General features: G+C 40.3%; 1 protein-coding gene and 1 long non-coding RNA gene across 3 annotated transcripts; one reads left to right on the plus strand and one right to left on the minus strand.

Annotated features, from left to right (window-relative positions):
- Positions 1 to 2763: 2763 nt before the first annotated feature.
- Positions 2764 to 7923, minus strand: LOC144515375 (uncharacterized). Its single transcript, XR_013501743.1, has 3 exons — positions 7736 to 7923; positions 5887 to 5933; positions 2764 to 4402 (listed from the first exon to the last, which is right to left on the minus strand). It is a non-coding gene; the product is annotated as an uncharacterized LOC144515375 (long non-coding RNA).
- rab4b (RAB4B, member RAS oncogene family) lies at positions 7274 to 19077 on the plus strand. Of its 2 annotated transcripts, XM_078246153.1 has the most exons (8): positions 7275 to 7476; positions 11504 to 11584; positions 12567 to 12681; positions 12853 to 12915; positions 14662 to 14816; positions 14983 to 15078; positions 15642 to 15821; positions 16769 to 19077. In XM_078246153.1, the coding sequence occupies exons 1-7, from the start codon at positions 7461 to 7463 to the stop codon at positions 15758 to 15760; spliced, it is 645 nt and encodes a 214-aa protein (XP_078102279.1). In that variant the 5' UTR covers positions 7275 to 7460; the 3' UTR covers positions 15761 to 15821; positions 16769 to 19077. The 2 variants fall into 2 exon arrangements, with proteins under 2 accessions (XP_078102281.1, XP_078102279.1); XM_078246155.1 differs by lacking the exon at positions 11504 to 11584 and having other exon boundaries at positions 7274 to 7476.
- Positions 19078 to 19806: the final 729 nt, after the last annotated feature.

Consider the following 19806-nt stretch of genomic DNA (forward strand, 5'->3'; position numbering starts at 1 on the left):
GACCCCATCATTTGAGGTGAACAGCAATTGGAAGTGAGAGGACATAAGGACAGAGCTCCAGCTGGACTCCTTCAAACGCAGAGGACAAACCTATCATCCACACCCACAATATGGTGTTTTTATTTTTTATCCTTGGCTGACCTTGGAGAAGTGATCCATGCTGTTAAATCATGTTGTTTAGACTGTTTTAATTATATAGTCCTACTTCTGTCCCAGTCTGAAGTCTCATTTTCTATAAAAAAAAGACATCAAACCTAAGCTAAAAATTCTGTATCAACACACTGTATACATAAGTAATACTTTTCAAGTCTTTTGTTGACCAAATTGACTCTCAAGCACGAGTTTTGTCTCGCATGATAGAGCTAATGTAGGCGTGTCGCTTGAACTGATGAACACACAAAGAGTTATCGCCCAACAATGCAGTTTTGCTTACTTACAGAGCTTTATTGTGACTTTCTGCTCATTGTTTTGGTTTTCCGGACCATAACTTTATTGCTTTGGTACACTTTGCTTATTTTTTGACAAAATATCTCCAAAACCCACTTACTCTATCTGCTCTGCAAAAAAACAGCAGACAGACCCTTTCAGACAGAAGTTAGCAACTACCTGGTGAAAATAGTGGAGCCATTTTCCACTAATGAGTCAGATGTTTCCCTAAGGAGTTGGGGGAGACCAAAAATGGAGCTAAAAGAGAGTGAATATTGGATTTACAGTCATCAGGTGGCCAAAATCACAACTCCAAATGAATGTAAATGTTGCCCCCTATCTGCTACACAGTATAGTAAACAGTTGTTTTTAAAAAAAAGTGCTTAATATTTAATAAAAAAAATTAATTTGAAAAAAATCCACATATTAATGTCTTTTATAATAATATATTTTGGTGAAATTAGTTTATTTCTTTGCAAATTCTGACCTGTACAGTATAGACTTATACGTTATTGTACTTTGACAATTATTCATCTTGACAAGTGTACTTGCAAGAATATCATACAGTTTGTCATATACCAGCTACACAGTGACACAGTGCACATTCCTCTGCGTGAGAAGAAAGGAAAAGAGTAGAATAAAGAGAACGGCAGCATGAGGCGGGGCTGAGTTTGTGTTTGGAGCTTTTCGAGGGGATGTGGGATGAGAACACAATTAGAGGAGCTTAAGGGAAGGCAGCCGAGGAAGCAGAGCGGCGGAGAGGGAATGAGGGTGAGCCACACCCACCTGCACAAGCAGTCCGACCAAAGCACAGGTGTTGTACACCTGGCCCTTTGGGTGTCTATAGATTAACCTGCCTAACTGAGGTCAATGACCCTCTCTCCTGTTACAAATAGAGAGGAGGATTTGTGAGGTGGAATTAGGACACATTAGCAGGTTCAGGCAGTTAACAGCATCTCTTTTAAGTTCACAGATATATGTATTACATTTAGTCTGTAAAATGTATAAAAAATAGTTTTAAAAAGTCATTTAAAAGGCCCAGAAGAAATTTACAATGATATAATACACATGAGATCAGTCTGTAATACACTTGAAAGCAGCAAATCCTCACAGCGGGAACCAGCATTTCATCGGCATTCTTGCTCGCTAATCTACTCATCTATTATAAAGTTTAGTTGTCTGTTTGATTTTATTACTGTATTTCTTTGATGTGTGGATATATGGGTGGTGTAGTCAGTGATGTCATCCATTATGGCATCTGACATCATCTGTTTTTCCTCTCTGACACTTTGCTGCAGGCCAAGGGCATGCATGAACTTGCAAGAGCACATAAGTGAACGCCACAACTTGGAGAAGGGCTCCTGTTCGCGTACACACTTTTGGATTTTTGGACAGACAAGTTTCAGTGATCTAGATTGTGCTTGTTGTCCTGGGCTTTGTTACGTTTGTATCCACTTTGGTTTCTGTTTTAGCAACACACGCTCATTCAGATGTATAACCGTTTAGAAATTTACTACATAATTATCCCTTCGTGCAGGGATTTGTGCATCATTTTGTATTTCTTTCATACAAATAGTAGCTAACCATAGACTAAAACAGGCAATTCAAGTTGTCTTTACATACAACTTTAAATAATTAAATAATTGTGTGATTATATGGAGAGGATAAATTATCAGGCTTTCTGACAGGTGTGAGAGGAAGGGAAAAGGATAGGGAAGAGTTTGGCATATGTTTGTGCCTGAGGGAGGTATATGAGAATGTGAGAGATAACCTCTGAGATAGTAGAATTAGTGGCAAGAAAAGCAATTCAGGGAAGGAAAAGATAACATCAAAGTCACAGATTGAGTACCTAATAATTAGGCTGTTTGTTTTTCTTCTACATAGATACTATATATGTATTCAGGAGTGAGAGATAGTCGGTAATGAGGCTTTGTGGGCAGCAAGGATTTCCTCCCTCCTCCGCACACACACACACAGAGATACAATGTAAAGGAAAGAGCCTTTTCTTCCCAGCACCAGCAGCCTTTGTGTACGTGCAGTCTGGCATGTCCCTTGGTGTTTTCTGAAGGGGTCTTTTCACTTAAGCGTGTGTCGAAAGATGAACTGACAATCACATTAGCAGAATACCCATAAATGAAGAAATATGAGTTCTTCTTATTTGCAGTGCTGGAGCTGAAAAGAGAACAAGCACTGACAGTCACCTACAGAAGATGTGGTGCCTCTGGCTACTCTTTCACTTTTTACCAACAGGGATGATTTTGAATTCCACACAGTGCGAATGACATCATGCAAGGATTCCTTAACAAGTCACATCCAGCAGTGATAGCAGATGATAAGACCTTCCATATGTCAATATGTGTCATAACATAAGGCAAAAGACAGTGATTGATTATTTTAATGGGGCCACAAAGAAGACAGAAACACATCGGGGCATGTTGCTTTTTTGGTAATGTTTTTTTTTTTTTTCTCTGTAGGATTTCAGCAATAACCTTTGGTTGATGATTCCAAGCTTTTACGCAACTGACTGATGCGAATGATGCAACGTGTGAAAATAACAATTTGATGTGAACTTTTAAAGAGAATGCATGACTTGAACAACAGGAACCTATGGCAGTAACATCCTGAATAAGACATTGCTGCATTGTCTTCTCTCAGGTTGCATTTACTTTTCTTCATTGTTCCCTTTCCCTCCACCAGCAAATCATTCTCTCAGCCCAACGAAAGTCTTCTACATTGCTCTTTTGAACTTTCATGTCTCATTTTGACATGAAAAAAAATGAGCTTTCTCCAGATATAGAATGGAAAGTTTGTGAATTTTAGCACTAGTGATTGTGAAATTTATCAATGAAAGGTTAAGGAACAAATAAAAAAAGATGGCAGATATATTACTACAGAAACTAAATGGATTTTAGCCATCATTCATTTTATTATTTATACCTTTTTCTACTATGACATGTACAAAAGTGACGTGTATTTATTTTAGTCAAGTCTAGTTTTAATATGTTTCTTTTACACATTTTACTCCAAGTGAAAAAAAGCCTTGAAGCCTTCTTGCTGCCTCCAAACAGCTGACAACAAACAACATTTGGCTGCCATCCTTTTTTTTCCCTCCAGGCTGTGTGGCTGTGTGAAAAGCGGAAGGAGAATAAAATTGGGGGCTTGGAGGTGAAGAGAGGTAAGTTTGAGCACTGACAGCAGAGGATGTATGGAGGAGGCTGCTGGGGTTTAGATAGCGATCTGCCACTGGAGAGGTCAGCGGGATTATTTCTGTCAACACAGTTAACATACAGGTGAACAGCAGCTGAAACTATAGCCTCAAACATGACTAAAAAGGTAAATCAACACCTATTTAAAACATTATACAACATTATAACCTTCATGAATGTAGGATTTGTCACAGGGTTGATGTATTAGACCGCGTTAGCTTTAGTTAGGTGATCCTAATAAACTGGCAGTATAGTGTGTATTTCAGAAATGCAATTGTGCTCACATTTCTTTACTGTCATTTTGCCAGTAAAGCAAAGTAAATATGGACAAACTATGTGACTCTGACTAAAAAGGGTCATAAATCCTTAGTTCAGTCATGTGGAATGGATTTACTATGTGAATATCGAATATGCACAGAGTTGATATATTTATTTGGCGTCTGGGCTCCGCCCGCGTCACTTCCCTGAAGAATACAACAAGCTCAGAGAAGATTTGGAGTGACAGTAATTAGTGATATTGCCAAGCATACAAACCAACTGAACATGTGTGCCATGTGTGTATGTAGCAGTACAACTGGTCTGTCTGATCTAGCTTGCAGGCTTTGCTCCATTAAATGTTAACCCTTCAGCATCACCTTGGCTTCCGGAGCTGTGTATGTTATGAGATGCCTGGGTTGTTGCTGTTTTGGGTTTGCTTGGGCCCTTGAACTCATTGACATTCTTCTGTTTTCTTGGAACTTGGTCTCACTTCAGTACCTCTCCATGGCCACCTACAGAGTGAACCAACAATAAGTGGATCAGTTGAGTCTGTAGATGTGTTCACTACTAAATCTGAAAGATATGAATTTATTTTTTATTGTGTGCAACTGACAAATACTCAGTTACATCAATCGCACAGCAAAAATACCCTTGTAGTTAGTGAATGTCCTTGTCTGCCAAGTGAAAACCACTAGGTCTGTGGGCCTCTGCGTAGCTTGTGATGCCTTCGTTCTATTTTAGATCACCCTGTCTGCTGTGGGCTTAAAGGAAGTCACCTTTTATCACGTAACCTTCACGTCAAAATGACTTATTATGGGGGAACTGGTTGACTTCTGTGAACTATGGACCTCCACACTAAACCAAGATTGAACTCCTCAACAAAATGCAGTCTTTTTTTTTTCCTTTTCTTTCCAAATCTTTACCCTTTGTGTTAAAGATTAAGTGTCAGAACACAGATATGTTTAATCTGTGGAGAAAAAAAAATATAGAGAAGTAGCCAACCTATTATGGTTTATTTATTTGGTTTACTTTATTATTTATTATTTTCATAGATAAAAATGCAGTACAGTAGGATAGTCAAATAGGCCGGGGTATCTGCTCTAAATGTGTGGCAGCCTACAGGGGTTTTTACTTACTTAGGCAGTGCAGAGTGAAGTCCAGTGAGGTGGGATAGAAACCGACGCAGATGCTCTGGCGTGCAAACACACATTTGCACAAGTGCTACTGTACAGAGTAGGTATGCACATAAATACACCCCCTCAGTCTGAATCAGAGCTGTACTGTTCGCTCTCACACACATAAGTCTGTCTGAGAGCCTCATTCAGTTTTTGACAGTTGGGTTTTAGATCTGTGATTTTTCAAACTTCATTTGCTGCAGTCACAGCGCCTCTACATGTGAAGTCTGCCAGCTCGAGTAAATACAAAATTCTTGTACTTGTTTCAACTCAATGCATTCACACCTTTTGGCTATGTTTACACCACAGTGTGTCTTAATAGCTCTTACTTCATAGAATGCCTTTGTGTCTGTATATTAAACCGCATGGCGTCAGGCATCCCTCTGTTTTACTGTATGGCCTGTGACTCAAACACCTTTATATTTACAGTGATGCCAGCCAACCACAGAGCCCACCTGTCTTAAGAAGTGATTGACTCAAATTTTCCTCTGCAAAATTACTCATTGTTAGTTGTAAACATTGTGAATGTTGTTGGGTTTATGTGGGGCTTCCCCGATGCGCTCATCATGAACACATTTGTTTTGATCTGGAATTGAAGCTGTCTGGACTAAACATGAAAGGGTCTTATTTTCTATTTCTACGCCCCCCGTCCCTTCATAGCTATTTTCTTCTTTACATGTCTTTCTAAAAGCCCGTGAGTCCAGCAGGCGTCTCTGCTTTTAGTCTGAACTGTTAGTGACAGGATAGTCCAAGGTCAAAATCCCCAAACAACCCCTCACAGATACACACACACACACACACACACACACACACACACGCACCTTGTTTGCCCTGCAGTCCAAACAAATATCTGCTCTGATGATGATACCTGCAATGGACAAGAGGACAAGAAAGATGACAAGAGAGACACAATGAACACAGACAGCCACAAAGGTAAGCAGAGCACCTAACGGAAGCAAAAACCTCCCTCTTTTCTTTCTGCCTGCTGCACACCTTTGAGGCCAGCCTTTCTTGTAGCCCACCTTAGGAAAACATCCGTGCCCCCACACGATGCTGAGCCTTGTGTTTCCTTCTGTCTTTAATCTTAGTGAATGGAGCTTTTAACAAGGATAGGGAGGATGAGGGGATGTGCCAAAGCAGAACAAAGGCAGGGAGGAACTGGGAGAGATTGTAGCAGAGTGGAAGGTTCTGTAATTTATCACCTGTTGCCCTTGGGCAGCCCTGCACTCCACGCCCTGGGCTGTGCTTGTGCGCAGAAAGGTGATGAATGATAAAAGAACAAGAAAACATTCCTCAGTCCTCTAAAACCTCAAATGACATTGCTTTGAGCAATTATTTTCAGGGTAAAGTAGTCATCTGCTTGCCAAAGACACCACATTTACTGTATGCATAACTCCCTTTACCACAGATTTTGACACTGTGTGTGGGTGTGTGTGTGTGTGTGTGTGTGTGTGTGTAGGTGGGTGGTACAATCAGAATGGGCAACATGTATTAGTTTCCATGGCAGTTACATATAAGAGGACCTGAGAGGAGAGAGGTAAGGCTGCAGAATAAGGCTTCAGTCTATCTAACCAGGTTAGACTACTCTTTGGTGTCTAGAAAATTCAGGTCTCAAGTTCCTTATCTTAGCCTGCCACCTTGTGGCTAGACTGTATACAGACATAGGCCTATAGAACAGAAATACAGTAGCATATTAACAATGCTTGACTTTTAGACTATAGGCCTTAATGGAAATAACCGAATCAAATCATTCTGAATAAAGACTAAGCTGCTTTGATTGACATTGAGAAATACCGCTAATTGGGCAAATACTGGCTTAACCAACTAATGCTGCCTTCCAGTTCTCGAAGTGAGCACTTTCTTATCTGTACTGAATAATACTCGCAAATTTAAATTAATTAGCGACAAAATCAAATTCTAACTGTAGCCTAATGCAATAGCCTTTTGGTATCTCACTTTTTTCTTCTTTTTTTTATTAACGGGAACACACTTTTGACAAACTGAAGGACAGTTTGTGCGAATGTATTGATAAATTAGCCAATTTGACTAACTTTCTATTTAAACTACAGGGCCATTTAAGGGATGTTTGACAAATATTTAAAATGTGGGACATGTACCAAAGAAACCCCTATTTTTGTGGGGTTGGTCGTATTCGCTCTACTCAAAATTCCTACACGGCCAGGAACACACGAAGGCGACGAATGACGTAGGACGCAGCTGCTGTGTTGGTTGTGGTCGGAGCCGAGCTAGAAGCTAGAAAGGAAGGAATCAGGAAATCTCTGGCTTCGTAGATAAACAACCTGAAGAGGTGTGAACCCAGCGAGCACACAGCTGTCACAATACCAAGAGAACAGTAAAAAGACCCGATTGAGTCCTTCATACAGCGAGGGTCAACATGTCTGAGACATACGGTATGTTTATGCGGGCGGACAGGCTGTAATTTCATGCTTGCTAGCTGTTAACGTTACATACACACTGCTCTGTGGTGTGATGATACTGACTGGCTCGTTGCTAGTTAGCTAGCTAGCTACATGGTTAGCTTAGGTTAGCTGCAGGCTGCCACCTCACCATGTCTGGTTGTTTTGATAGTAATAACCAACATTTGATGCTGCTGACATTTCATTCAAAGAAACCGGTGCATTGTAAGTGCTAACGTTACGTGTGTATTACCTGACACCGCTGTCCTACGATGGCGGAGTGCACGGCCACGAGCAAAGAGATGGTGATACATTTCTAGGTAAAAGTTGGGCAAACTTTGACACAAAGCTTCAGTCATGTCGATACATGAAGTATGTGTTTGCAGACGCTGTGGTAACCTGTGCATATTGAAATTGAAGCAGATTATGTGACCTTACAAGCTGCAAGAATGTTGCATTCAGTTTTAAATGCTGTGTATTTTGTAAGAGGTAGCTCTTAGCTACAAGGCCTGTATGAGGAAGTTGGATAGCTAAACATACCTCGGTTACCTGTAGACTAGAGCAGCAGCTGTTACGTGTCTCAGTGGTTTTTAAACCACATCTGTTCACATCCTGAATCCAAGTAATTTCACTTCTGTCTGCACTTCAGCCAATCTACATTACAAGCTCATGCTGACAGAAGAAATGGTTGCACCCGTCTGTGATCATTGACATTATGACAGACGACCAGTAACGTTACTACTGACAGAAAGTTATTACTATTAATTCATGACTGCCTGATACTATCAGTGGCACAATAGGCCTGACACTGTAGACCCAGTTATTTTTTAAATGGCACACCATCATCCTCTCCTCTCTCACACACACTCTCTCCATCTATTTCTACTGGTACCCTGTCTCCTTCATTCCTTGTATAAAACTTTATCCCATTGGGTCGTATTCAGGTAAAAGTGCCAGCGCTAATGGTAGCTGTAATAGCCTTTTTATTGATTTCTGTCTCAGCCTCCTGTGCTGTCTCCTCTCGTGAAGGGCCAGTAGTGGAACTGGCAAAAAGCAATATGAATACACAAAGTACATAGCCAGGTTTAATAGGCTTACAGTGAATTCATTAGTTTTGAATTAATTTGGTATTTGGTCCGTATGGCACTCTTTCAGTAGTTTATCTTGTATAACAGAATGTGGTTTATATAAGAATATAGAAATATAAAAAATGTGATCTGGCAGTTTTTAAATAACAATGCAATTTTTTCAGAGCAATTTTGAGTCCGGACACTAATTTTAAAAAGCAAATATTGGACAATTTGTTAATCGTTTATGGACAACTGAGCTAACCTATTTTTTATAATCCATATTGCTTTATGTAGGCAATATGTGAGTAGATACTGGAGCTGCAACAAATGATCATTCATTTTCATTATTTATTAATATATCAGTAATCTTTTTAATTAATGGCTTAGTCTATACAATTTCAGAAAATAGTGAAAAATGTCCATTTTGTATTTGATGTTGGCCTTTGTTACATATTACTTTTTGTATCATATTTTATTACTTTTGGAATTAAATCTAATCTCTCCAGTTTCCATATTTTCCTTCTGTCTTGTGCAATAAGGCAAACCTCTCATGTAACTTCAAGTGCAAATTCCCTGTGCACTTTGTCATTCGATCAGAGGACACATCAGACATAAACCTAGGTAGATCTGGGCCTGAGTGTTTTAAGTGTTATCACAGTGTAAGTGAATGGAGATAACCGTGTTAGTCTGTTCCCTCGGGGGTTATTTAATATTGATGTGTAAAGAATACAATAGCCTAAAAGGCTGCTGTTGAGAGGACAGTGCTGCATTCCTCTCTCCCCATTGCTTTGACGTATTGACAGCTTGATTGTTGAATGCAGATCTCGCATGGGAATTATGTGATGTCTGGGAAGATGCTGAAAAGCTGAGGCAAGCTTTTAAAACAGAGCTGTTAGCTTTTGATTCTGTCAGTTGTGCTGCCATGACCGTTGACAGTGTGTGGTTGTAACACTGACTGCTGTTGCAGAGGAAAACTATAAGTGCATGTAGGCTCTTTTGCTTTTATTTAGCAGTTCTGTTACCGTGAATTTGACCTCCAGCTTGTGTTGCTTGAGAAAACACCCGCTTCAACAAACAAAGGTGCACCATAAACTGAGCTGGTGTGTGTTGGCCGATGAGGGTGGCTCTAAGGGCACTAGCATTAAACGTTTAAATTAGGGCTGTCAAAATAACGCGTTAATTTCGATTAATTAATCTGAGAAAAAATAACGCAGATTAAGCCATTTCATATTGCCGTTTGACCCGGAGCCGTTCTAGCACCATTCGACTGTAAAATGAAGGAGGGAGACGAGAATGTGCTGACTGGATCATTAATTGGAACATTTACTTGTAAAAAATCTTCTTCCTGTCAACCCTGGCTACCGAAATCTGGTGCCACTGATATGTCTGCGCTTCTCTCTGAAGACGATACAGGCAACACAAAAACCGCTGCACGTGACGCTAGTTAACACTATACTCGACAGCAGCTAACGTTAGCCTACCGCTAGCTAGTTAACATTATACTCAACAGCAGCTAACGTTAGCCTACCGCTAGCTAGTAGCTGGATTAAACACGGTTAAAATGCTGACAGCTAACGCTAAACGGTGTAAAGTGTGATTGTGTTTTACTGTAGAGGATTCAATACCGGGATGTAACAATCTGCAGCTGCCGTCGGAGAAACAACACAGACGGTGCGTTCAATGACACTGGTAAACTACATTCTCGTGGTGCGTTTGAAGTTATTGTAAATGTCCTTTTCCCATCTGGTGGTTGTTTTTGTCGTTCAACAGCAATTTACTAGTGAAATAAGTTATTGTTAGTTATACATTATTATTATTATTATTATTATTATTATTATTATTATTATTATATCATTTAATTTTGACCATATGACCTTAGCAATAAACAAGCCGTTCTTGAATGTCACCAACTGTTGTTTAGTACCCTTTTTTCTTTTCTTAAAAAGTATCTGTTCAGGCACCGTTAATTATGTATGCGATTCATTTTAATTAATTAATCACAGAGTATGTAATTAATTAGATTACATTTTATAATCGATTTGACAGCCCTAGTTTAAATGCCACACAGGAACTAAAGATCAATCTCATCTGCTCCTCTGTTTTTACTAAACTACTGTTTCTGTTGACCTTGGGTGGAGCTGAATACTCACAGAATGTTCACCTTGCTGGTAATCTCAACAGTAGTCCCTAATAATTTGCAGGCCAGCACAATTGCACACTGTCTTTAAATTCCAACTGACGCAGGCTCTCGGGAGGAAAGGTGTAGTTTGCAATCATTATTTGCTCTCACAGTCTCGGATTTCCTGTCATACTTTTACTTTCTTTCTCTGCATTACTCACAAACACAAATTCAGTTATGATTCTCACACATATACACACGTTTCATTTCTTCAATCACCACATTGTTTCATATCTAGTTGGAACTGAAGCCCAGCCTACGTATGTAAATGCCCCCTGCACTGTCTTTGGTCATAGCCCACAAAGGCCGTCTGTATTGTGAATGGCCTTGCATGTCATTTGGGCTTTGAATCATATGCGTGGGTTGGGTTGTACTCTCTGGAGTAAGTGCCCATTCTCCACAACAACATCTGTACAGCCAGCTGGCTGTGGTCATTCAATCCCTGCGCAAGTCAGTTAGCCTAAGCCATGTTCAATAACTCTTAACGCTTTGGATTTGCTCTAATGACGTCTTCAAACAGTCATTTTTCACCTCAGACAAACAAGCATATTCAATCAGAATCATAAGTAGCAGGTTATACTGATTACATGCAAGGCTTTGTGATTAGTAGGCTAGTTTGAGGTTGTTGGATGCTGTCCAAGTAGAAGCTCAATGGGATTAAGAGGAAATCTAAGGATTGTCTCTGAGGATCGAAGCGCAAAGAGCAGCCGGTTCAGAGTCTCCCTTGACGTCGGCGTTGCATTGATCTCTGCCTCCTCTCATCTGCTTGCAGACTTCCTGTTTAAGTTCCTGGTGATTGGCAGTGCTGGGACAGGGAAATCCTGCCTCCTTCACCAATTCATTGAGAACAAGTGTAAGTGTTCCCTGATTAAATCTTATCATCAGGTTTGCATAAGCGTGCAAACATAATTGTGCTATTACACAGACACACAGAAATTGACATAGTCACGATAAGTATTGTTGATTTATAGAGTAGTTTCATAACACACATACACCAAATAAACCGTCTCCTTCTGTTGTGCGGTACACTGCTAATATTTTTTTAAATTGTGTGTCTGTCCACATTTGAAACATTCACAGAAGGTCATTATTGAGCCAGCCAAATATAACATGTGACATGACATGACCACCGTTCTCTGGCTTAGGGACCTACAAAGAAAGTACATTGCTACATTTTTCAGTAAACAAATCAAATTAGTTTGAAGTTAGTTAGAATTTGTGGATGTGAAGTTCTCTGACAGTGTCAATAACATATGAACATAATAAGCTTCACAAAGTCAGGGTTTATTGCAGGGCTGTTGGATTGCATTAAATTGTGTCCATAACAAACCTGTAATTCAGTGTATCCGTTATATCAAAACATTTTAACTATCCATTGAACTTTAGAACTGAAGATCTTGATAAGTAAGCTAGTAAGTAGGTAACCAAGGCAGTACGTGCTAAGCATGTCTCATAATTATTAAAACTGGTTATACTCCCACACATGCTTGTATTCATTTGATTAAACCCTGTTAAGTCCCGGTGCTGTCACTGGAGAGAGAAAGGGAGGGCAGGTTGACCGTGTTAATCTCCTCTAGATTCCCTCTGTCTCTAATGTGGATGTGAGGCGTTGGAAGATAACTGATTAAGGTCTTTTCAACACACCAGCATATTATAGATTAGAGGTAAGATTTTGGGAGTGGAGTTGAAAGTGTCTCTTTAAGCAGCACATATCATTTTGCCACAACAAAAAACATAATGGCAGAGCCGTGCTGAAGTTAGTTGTTTTGCTGTGCTATTACCTCATGTTCTCGCCCCTTTTCACTCTACCTCTTCTCTTTGCCTTCCGGTTGCAGTTAAACAGGACTCCAACCACACCATCGGCGTGGAGTTTGGTTCCAGAGTGGTCAATGTTGGTGGAAAGACGGTCAAACTGCAGATCTGGGACACTGCTGGGCAGGAGCGATTCCGGTAACGGTCTACAATATTTCCTGCTCCGGGTTTGGCAAACATTTTTAGAAATACAAGGTTAACATTACTGAGCAGGCATGCTGTCTTTGGGCAACATCCAGTTTCAAACGGTTACCCAACTTTCACCCGCTGATTGATACTGTGAATACATATTTTTTTCTCTCTCCACAGTTCTGTTACACGCAGCTACTACAGAGGAGCAGCTGGCGCGCTTCTCGTCTATGATATTACCAGGTAAAACAATCCCTGCACTTACTGTCCTTCTACCTTTCCACAAATTAATTATGCTGCAGACTTGTCTAACAGAATGAACATTTACAAATAATGTTCTCCATATTTTGGGATATAGACACAAGCACATTACTTCCATTTACCTGCCAGTGCAGGAAGTGTCCCCCAAATGTCTCCCAAAATAATCAATAAAAACTACCCAGAAAACACAACATCATGGTTAGACATTCACAGCAATGTCATTTTTATCCGTTGAAATAGGATCTGGCTGGACTTGAAATTTAAATTAACTGACCCATGAAACTAGTACTTCATTTTACTCACTTTATTGTATGACCACCTTTTTTATTGTTGTTTTCAGTCTGTGAGGTGTAAAAAAAATAATTAGATGACTATGTACTGGGACCCACACAGTGAAATATGAATACCAGAACCCTCTCACAGGCTTGTATTTCATAAGCTTTGTGTAGCGATAGAGGGGTTGTGAAATCAAGATGGAGTGAGGACAGTAATGCAGAGAGACCGGAATGTAATACAGTTTGTGTTAGTAAGAATGGATGTGCTTTTGTGGAGGGAGAGATGAAGCGCAGAGTGGCAGGAGCTGTAATATACAGGCATACACTCTGGCAGGCAGCAGCATTCGGGAAAGCAGAAGTCCGTCACAGAAAGTGTCACCTGAGGGGGGGGAAAAAAACAGGGAAAGTGGAGGGAGAAAACTGCAGGGGGGGATGGGGGTTGCATGAGGAGGAGGACGAGGAGATGAAAAACAAGGGAGTGAGTGGGCGATGGAGACATTTATCACTTCTCACAGGTGAAAAGGTTAGCAGGAAGATGGACACGAAAAGAGAGAGCATGTGAATCCGATTGCAGCAGCATGTGGATGAGGAGTGACGTCAGTCTTTGGCTGTTTGTGAAAGCAGCTGTTAAAACATTATTCTGCTGACCCGCACCCTTCTGCTCACCTCACTGGCCTAATGTTACCATGAGCACCAGGGGCCTGTCTCCATGGTGAGCAGTGGCATCAACCCACAGAAGTTTCCATGAAAGTCCTGTGACTCTCTTCGCTGCCCAACAGACCGCTCTAAGTAATCATTAATCTAGTGAGCTGAGCAGGGAAGCGGACTAGTTTCAGACGCCATACGTTTGATACTTTTTGACTTACTAGTTACTTGGTAACTTGCCCTGAATAGTATGAGGGGAGGGGGAAGCACAAAGACAGAATAAAATCCACCCAGACATTTAACATTTTGATTGATTTGGCAAGTTAGACACATTCTATTTGATAAAAAAAATAGTGGCGCCCTGTAACACTGAACGATCCTTCATTTTATATTTTATTTTTATACTTTGTGATATATCTGAGATACTGCTACTTATGATCTGGGCAGCTGGTACAAAGTATTTTTTCCTCCGAATGGAAATAACCTGCAGTTAGTAAGTTTTCATATATAAAGGCGTTTCTATAAAGGAAGAGGCTACTGTTTGAGCAAGGAAAGTTATACATGCACATTTGAGAACAGAAGTAAATTCAAAATTGAAATGAAATTGAATTGGGAATGCATTCCTTGCAACACAAAGTTAAGAGTACTTTAAAGTACCACATATACAAAATGTGTATGTTTCTTGGACCCTTGAGGTGATGCAGACACTGAAAATCATTTGAGCTTAACATGTTACAGGGCAATCTTTAACACCTAACAATAAACCATTGTGCCACACTGTGTCCATCTGTCCTGTCCTGTCTTACAGTCGGGAGACATACAACGCCCTAACCAACTGGCTGACAGATGCACGGACTCTGGCGAGCCCCAACATTGTTATTATCCTGTGTGGCAACAAGAAAGACCTTGAAGCAGACCGAGAGGTGACCTTCCTGGAAGCGTCACGCTTTGCTCAGGAGAACGGTAACTGATGATCTCACTTTTGTCTGTATTCATCTGTACGCTTCCTTTCCATAATTTGTGCCACCCCATCCTGTCTTTTGTTTCCCCCTCTGTCTTTTTCAAGCTTTCCTTTTTTCCTCCACCTTGAATGTGTGCTTGTTTTTTTTGGTTTGTTTTACCTATGTAGAGCTGATTTTCCTGGAGACCAGTGCTCTGACAGGGGAGAATGTCGAGGAGGGTTTCCTGAAGTGCGCTCGCATCATCCTCAACAAGATAGATTCAGGTACACTGCTCATTTATCACGTCTTGTGATCTGTGTTTGAGTGCACGAAGCCCTGTGGATCTGCCTTTAGTCTTACTATACCAGTCCCTCCAGAAAAACACGATTATGTGATCGCATAATTCGATGCATAATCAGCCAAAGTCCGTATATTTATGCGGGGGCCGCATTTTTTCAAATACGCCGCACTTTTGCCGCATAAATTGCCGATTTCCATTTTTCATTGCAAAAAAGTCACATATATCGTAGCAGAAAGTTGAAAAATGTTGCGTTTACTTCACACAAGAGCAGCAATTTTCCCCTGTTGCCATGGGAACGTTATGAAGTGACGTAATTACGTGACGTGAACATCATCGAAAAGCTGCAAACCCCGCGATGAAGCCATGATGAAAGTTCCCGCAATTTCATTGTATAAATATCCCGCATTTTTTAAGAAAATGTGCCGCATAATCAAGGATTTTTGCCCGCAACAATCACAAAAAAAACACTCAATTTTTCTGGAAGGACTGCTATACATACCGGTATGTCTGCATCGCTGACATTTCTCATTACGGTTAATTTCAAAGGCGAGTTGGACCCGGAGAGGATGGGTTCAGGTATCCAGTATGGAGATGCTTCGTTGAGGCAGCTGCGGCAGCCGAGAGGCACCACCACCACACAGAATAAGCAGCAGTGTAATTGCTAGGGATCGGGGCCCCACCCTCGCCTCAGCTCACAGACCCACACAGACAGGACGCCCTCTACAGGTCAGTGGCATGTCATCAACTCAGGCTGGTGGTACTTTTAAAGGAGAATTCCGGTCAATTTCAACCCGTAGCTCTCTTGTTTGTAAATTTGGAGTGCTGTCAGTAGCGAGAAAAACGAAAACAATCGGTGTTGCCTACACCGTGTTACCCTCCTGCTACAGTTAGCACTCAGGAGGCTAAAACAGGACAAATTTTAAACGTGCTTTTAACCTCTTAACATGTTCGAAACACAGTGAATGTGACTGCAGTAGATGTGAAAGAAATGCATGAAAGTTGTGCTAATTCAGCTCTGTTTAGTTCCAGTGTTGAGACGGCAAGACGAGTGCTTAGGGACCGTCTACAAACTACAACACCGAAAAGAGATACAACAAAAATATTTATTAATTTAATTATTAAATAAGGTAGTGTCTCCAAACTTACCTCAATTATAACTTGTCTCCTGCTAGTTGTACTACAGCGCTTACTTTAAAAAAAAAAAGCATATGCCTATTTTTGAAAATATTTTGGTATCGCTTTTCGGTGTTGTAGTTTGTAGACGGTCCCTAAGTCTTGCCATCTCAACACTGGAACTAAACAGAGCTGAATTAGCAAAACTTTTATGCATTTCTTTCAAGGAATCACTTCACGTGGGTAGGCACTTGTAATGACATTGCGAACATGTTAAGAGGCTAAAAGCACGTTTTAAAACGTGCCCTGTTTCAGCCTCCTGAGTGCAAACTGTAGCAGGACGATAACACGGTGTAGGCAGCACCGATTGTTTTCATTTTTCTCGCTACTGACAGCACTACAGACCTACGTGTTGAAATCGACCGGAATTCTCCTTTTTTAAATAAGAAACTTTACCTCTCTCTTAAAAAAAAAAAAAAAAAAAAAAATCAGTAATAGGTAGGTAGATAAGAGCATGTCAGTGATCACCTTCCCGTCTCCTTTCTCTCCTCCGGCTCCAGGTGTTTTTTGGTGTGTGGGACCCTTCTCTCTGCAGTCTCACACACCTTGGATCACCAGGATGAGTGGTCATGGAGATCACTGCAACCCCTGACCCCTGACCTCTGGTAAGACTCTGTACTTCTAACCTGAGGGGGGTCATCTTTGCCCCTGTGTCTGGGCAGGGACACCCCTCAGAGTTAACACGCTGGGATCATAAAGAAGAGGAATCTTCACCTTAAAAAATGGTTTCTCAGTGACTTACCAGACAGGGACGAGTCGAGGGTTGTGTGTATGGGCTGCCCTATTGTTGTTTTATCTCTGAGCTTTTCATTTTGATTTGAATAACATATATATGCTTTCTATGTTTGCACATCATTGTTTGTAAATTATTATCATTGGTAAACTATTTTCTGCATAATGATTGTTCAACCTATCAGGAAAGGAATTTCATGATTAGTTTGGTCAGCGCTTTTAAGTTTTCATATTCATAAAGGCAAGCTTTTTATTATCCATTATTTGTTAAGATGTTTTAAAGTCATACAGGCCCAAATGTAGAGCCCAGTTGTTTTACCCACTCTGAGGTGTGTGTTACGTTTTGGTTTGTATTCAAATGCACTATTATGACATAGAGTGTTGGCCTTAGTAATATACAGTACTTGATATTTTGGAGCTACAGTATATTATTCCTCGTCACCATGTCTCTAAACAGTCAAAGGGAACGGTCCCATCACTCCACATAGATGAGCTGTGATGTGGGTCAAGTTTAAAGCACACACAAAAAGAGATTTAGCTCTTTATTTTACTCCAAAGTTCCTAAAGTCTGCATCATCCGACTTTAGCCTATGGTAAAGTCCCAGTGTCTCTGGTCCTATCGCAGTGGAAAGTTAAGAAAGGTTCATCAATCTTTGCAAAACTAACACTGCCTTTTGACTCCTCCTGCTGGGCTTTTTTTTTTCTCCATTTGTTTTTGACCTCCTTTTAATTCACATTGCGCATTCTGTGTAAGGGACGTCACAGGAAGCCACAGTTGGTTTGCCTCAGTGCCATGTTTGGGGAAACTTTCATGCTGCCCACTCAGTTATCTCATAGAGGCTTGACACTGTTTAATCAAGCAAGGGTTGTAAGTGCGCCTTGATAAAAGTCAGGATGCTGTTTTTAAACTTTTTTTCGAGGTAGTTTTCACGTCTCCTTATCAAGCAGCTCTACTCTGCTACAAAATGTCTTTGAGTTTGCCGAGCCGACCCAGATGTTTTCTCCTTACAACAGACCCTGTGAGAGAATCGGGGAATTTCCACTAAAACATGGTTTCTTCCTGTGGTGTTGCGGCAGGAGAATGAAGTTGCGAGTTAATAAGTTAAAAACATCCCGCCCCACTGTTGAGTCAAAGGCACTGCTTCTGTCTGAACCACTGAGAGCAGATCATACTGACCCAGCCAAGAGGAGATCAAAACAAACTAATCCTCCAGTGTTAGCATATCCCATACAAACCATATGCGTTTTAGGTGAGCCAACACACTGAATGGAAAAAGATGGTGTGCAAACATGAGATAGTAAAGAATATCAAGAGACAGATGGTCAAAGGTTTTTTATTAGTTTTCATAAAATATTGGCATTGTGTGATAGTTTGTCTACTTCTGCAAGTGCACTTTTATGTTTGAATTTTGATGTTTTGTTATGTTTATATATGCTGCAACTATAGAATTGTACATTTTATTTTACTTTAACGGTATACTGTAATAAAGATTTAAATTGTAGATGTTATCATTTCTTACTAAATAACAACTGAGATTCTTCATTTGATTTCCTTGTTTATGCTGACGCGAGACAAGGCTGCTGTAGCAGTGAGAACTGCTGCTGTCTGAGCATCTGTTTGTTTGTTGCCTGCTGCTGACGTGGAGGTAGTGATGAAATATGTTCACTTCCTGAGCTGTAGGAGTCCGTCAGCGGAAACTCTGATCACTCATATTCACAAGTTGTCATTTATATTCAGTTATCAAGTCCTTTTTAAATGGTTGAATGCTGTTGAACCAGAGTCAGCTTGCATTCATCTGTATTGTATAGTTCATAATAAGCAGTCATCAAAATAGAGAGAGCCATAAGAGTATCATTTTTTTTCACTTCCTGTCTAGATTCAATCATGTGGTGAATGCAATCCAACTCAGTTGTTGCTTAGTAACTAATGTCATATAATCAACCCAAAATACTACTGTACATCTCAAGTAACCTATACTGTAAATAAGATTGTCTATTTAGGGTGAGTGTTGCTCATTGATTGTAATGAATATGCAATTCCCAGTAAACTGCTTGTTTTTTCAGTTAATCCTTTTCACCCTTCTCCTGGATGTTAATGTTTGTGTGTGTTGTCTCGAAGTGACTATAGGTTCCTGATAAAGAGCTCAGTTTGTTGCCCAAGGGAGTGAAAGTACATCCAATCCTGAATATAGGTAAATCTTACTACTTTTTTTTTTTTTTTAACACTCCTGTGAGCAATAACTTATTACACATCAGGTGTATAGGCAGCTGACTTAACAGAGTGTGAAATTTAACAATGGAGTCCAAGTATGTGATTCATTTTCCTCATATTTCATTCTTCAGTGGAGTCATTTCTTTCATAGGCAGTCAGAGTGAGGTTAGGATATCAAAGGACCCATAAGATGAAGAGTAAATGCCGTCTGTGTCCAATTGTCTGGATTTATGTTCTTGGGTCGATCGAGTAACGGCTAGAGTGGTTTAATGTAGCTGGAGTGGATATATTGACTGATTTATTGATTCTAGATAGGCTGTCAGGATGACCTCATAATCAAATTGCATCATTTACTGTGGTTTACTGATGTTTTACCACTAGATGGTGCTAAATTATTGGATAGAAAAATCTCAATTTCCTGTATTTGAGACTATTGGCACCTACAGGTCATCTCATGGGTTTTCTTTTAGTCTTGAGCCAACAGATATGTTAAGGGAGAATATGTATTACCAGGATTTTTTTTGGGAAATAAACTACATATTTTAAGACGTAAAGGCTGTTTTATGGTTCTGCGGAGGCTCCACGCAGAGCTTT

The sequence above is a fragment of the Sander vitreus genome, chromosome 3 (genome assembly GCF_031162955.1).
Source record: "Sander vitreus isolate 19-12246 chromosome 3, sanVit1, whole genome shotgun sequence".
Lineage (NCBI taxonomy): Eukaryota > Metazoa > Chordata > Actinopteri > Perciformes > Percidae > Sander > Sander vitreus.